The sequence below is a fragment of the Puntigrus tetrazona genome, chromosome 5 (genome assembly GCF_018831695.1).
Source record: "Puntigrus tetrazona isolate hp1 chromosome 5, ASM1883169v1, whole genome shotgun sequence".
Taxonomy (NCBI): domain Eukaryota; kingdom Metazoa; phylum Chordata; class Actinopteri; order Cypriniformes; family Cyprinidae; genus Puntigrus; species Puntigrus tetrazona.
In genome coordinates, this window is record NC_056703.1 from 21,428,059 (window position 1) to 21,429,354 (window position 1,296).

General features: G+C 38.9%; 1 protein-coding gene across 6 annotated transcripts in view; it reads right to left on the minus strand.

The window, feature by feature from the left end:
• The window catches only part of LOC122345940 (active breakpoint cluster region-related protein-like), a 248,527-nt gene that overhangs the window by 3,689 nt on the left and 243,542 nt on the right, over positions 1–1,296 (minus strand). For all 6 annotated transcript variants that reach the window (XM_043240482.1, XM_043240487.1, XM_043240483.1 and 3 more), the window contains 3 exons: positions 882–941; positions 690–799; positions 275–414 (listed from right to left, as the gene is read on the minus strand). In XM_043240482.1, the coding sequence (XP_043096417.1) occupies positions 275–414; positions 690–799; positions 882–941 (310 nt within the window). The remainder of the gene's footprint in view (positions 1–274; positions 415–689; positions 800–881; positions 942–1,296) is intronic.

Genomic DNA, 1,296 nt, shown 5'->3' on the forward strand with positions numbered 1-1,296 from the left:
TGGCCTTTCCCACAACACTGCTGCTGCTTTTAGACTCAAGACACAGGCCTCCACCGGCCTCACATAACCAGAGGCTGATAGGAAATCAAAACTAAATATAAGACATTAAAAATAAATAAATAAACTCACTAATAGGGATCTGACTAAAAATCACCGTGTGCAATGCTGATGCAAACGGCAACATCACAAACAGGCAAATCAAACTGCAAGGTATCATAAAAATATAAAACAAAGGCTCATTTTGCACTTCTGCATATGTAGTAGGTAGTCTTACTGGCGTCAAACGCTGCTTTGAGGGCCTGGATGTCTGTGGCCACTCCGGAGATCCTGTAAATGCCCACTTCATCAATCCCTCTCTTCTCCACCTCCTCAATGCACTGCCGCACAATGTAAGGCACCTTGGAGCGCTCGCGCCTGAGGAACAACAAGAGGAGAAGTCAATTTACTGTATGTGACATTAAATACAGAGAGAAAATGACAAACGTTGTTGTTCAGTAAGTCTAAATGAACATGTTTAAAGTATGTTTTGAAGTCGTACTGAAACTGACACAACAATAAATCTTTTTGTCTTTATTGTGACATCCAGGTTTTAATTCATTTCATTTTGACTTCACAAAAACAAATGCACAAATGAATCAATAAACTCAGTAACATGCACTGTCAGCTTCAAGGCTGGAGATTTCACTCACTTTGTTACCACGCTGATTTTAACCCCAAACACGCCGCTCTGTTTCTTAGAAGGCGTCCGCTTTAAACTTAAGTCCCGACTGGTAAACTTCATGGAAAACTCCACTTTAATCTGAAAAATAACCATAAATGAGCTACATGTAGGGCAATAATGTAAAAAGCATCAATATGTTTGATGGGAAATAAAAGATTACCCCATTCATTTCTATGACATCCATATGCCAGTTTTTGGACTGCACGGTCTGTGGGTCCAGCTGTGAAGAGAGTAAAGAGAGAAAGGAGTGTGAGTAATTACTTCATCGTCAAGTGCAGAAAATTATGATGCAATTATTGCTGCTCAGTGAAATACAAATACGGCCTCACAGAATATTGTCATAGGTCAAAGGTTAATGCTGAGAGACCACAGCGGACCAAGATTGCTGGATTATAATTCAATTTTAAAAAATATCCTAACAATGAAAACCATAAAACTGCCTCCATATTGAAAAAATCAGAGGCTCAGAACAGCACCCACACTTTGAGCATTTCAGTACAAAAGTTATTTATCTGGGTATGTGAGGGTTTTCAGATTTATGACACTTTTTTTGAGCAAAACACCTGTATGTAAAA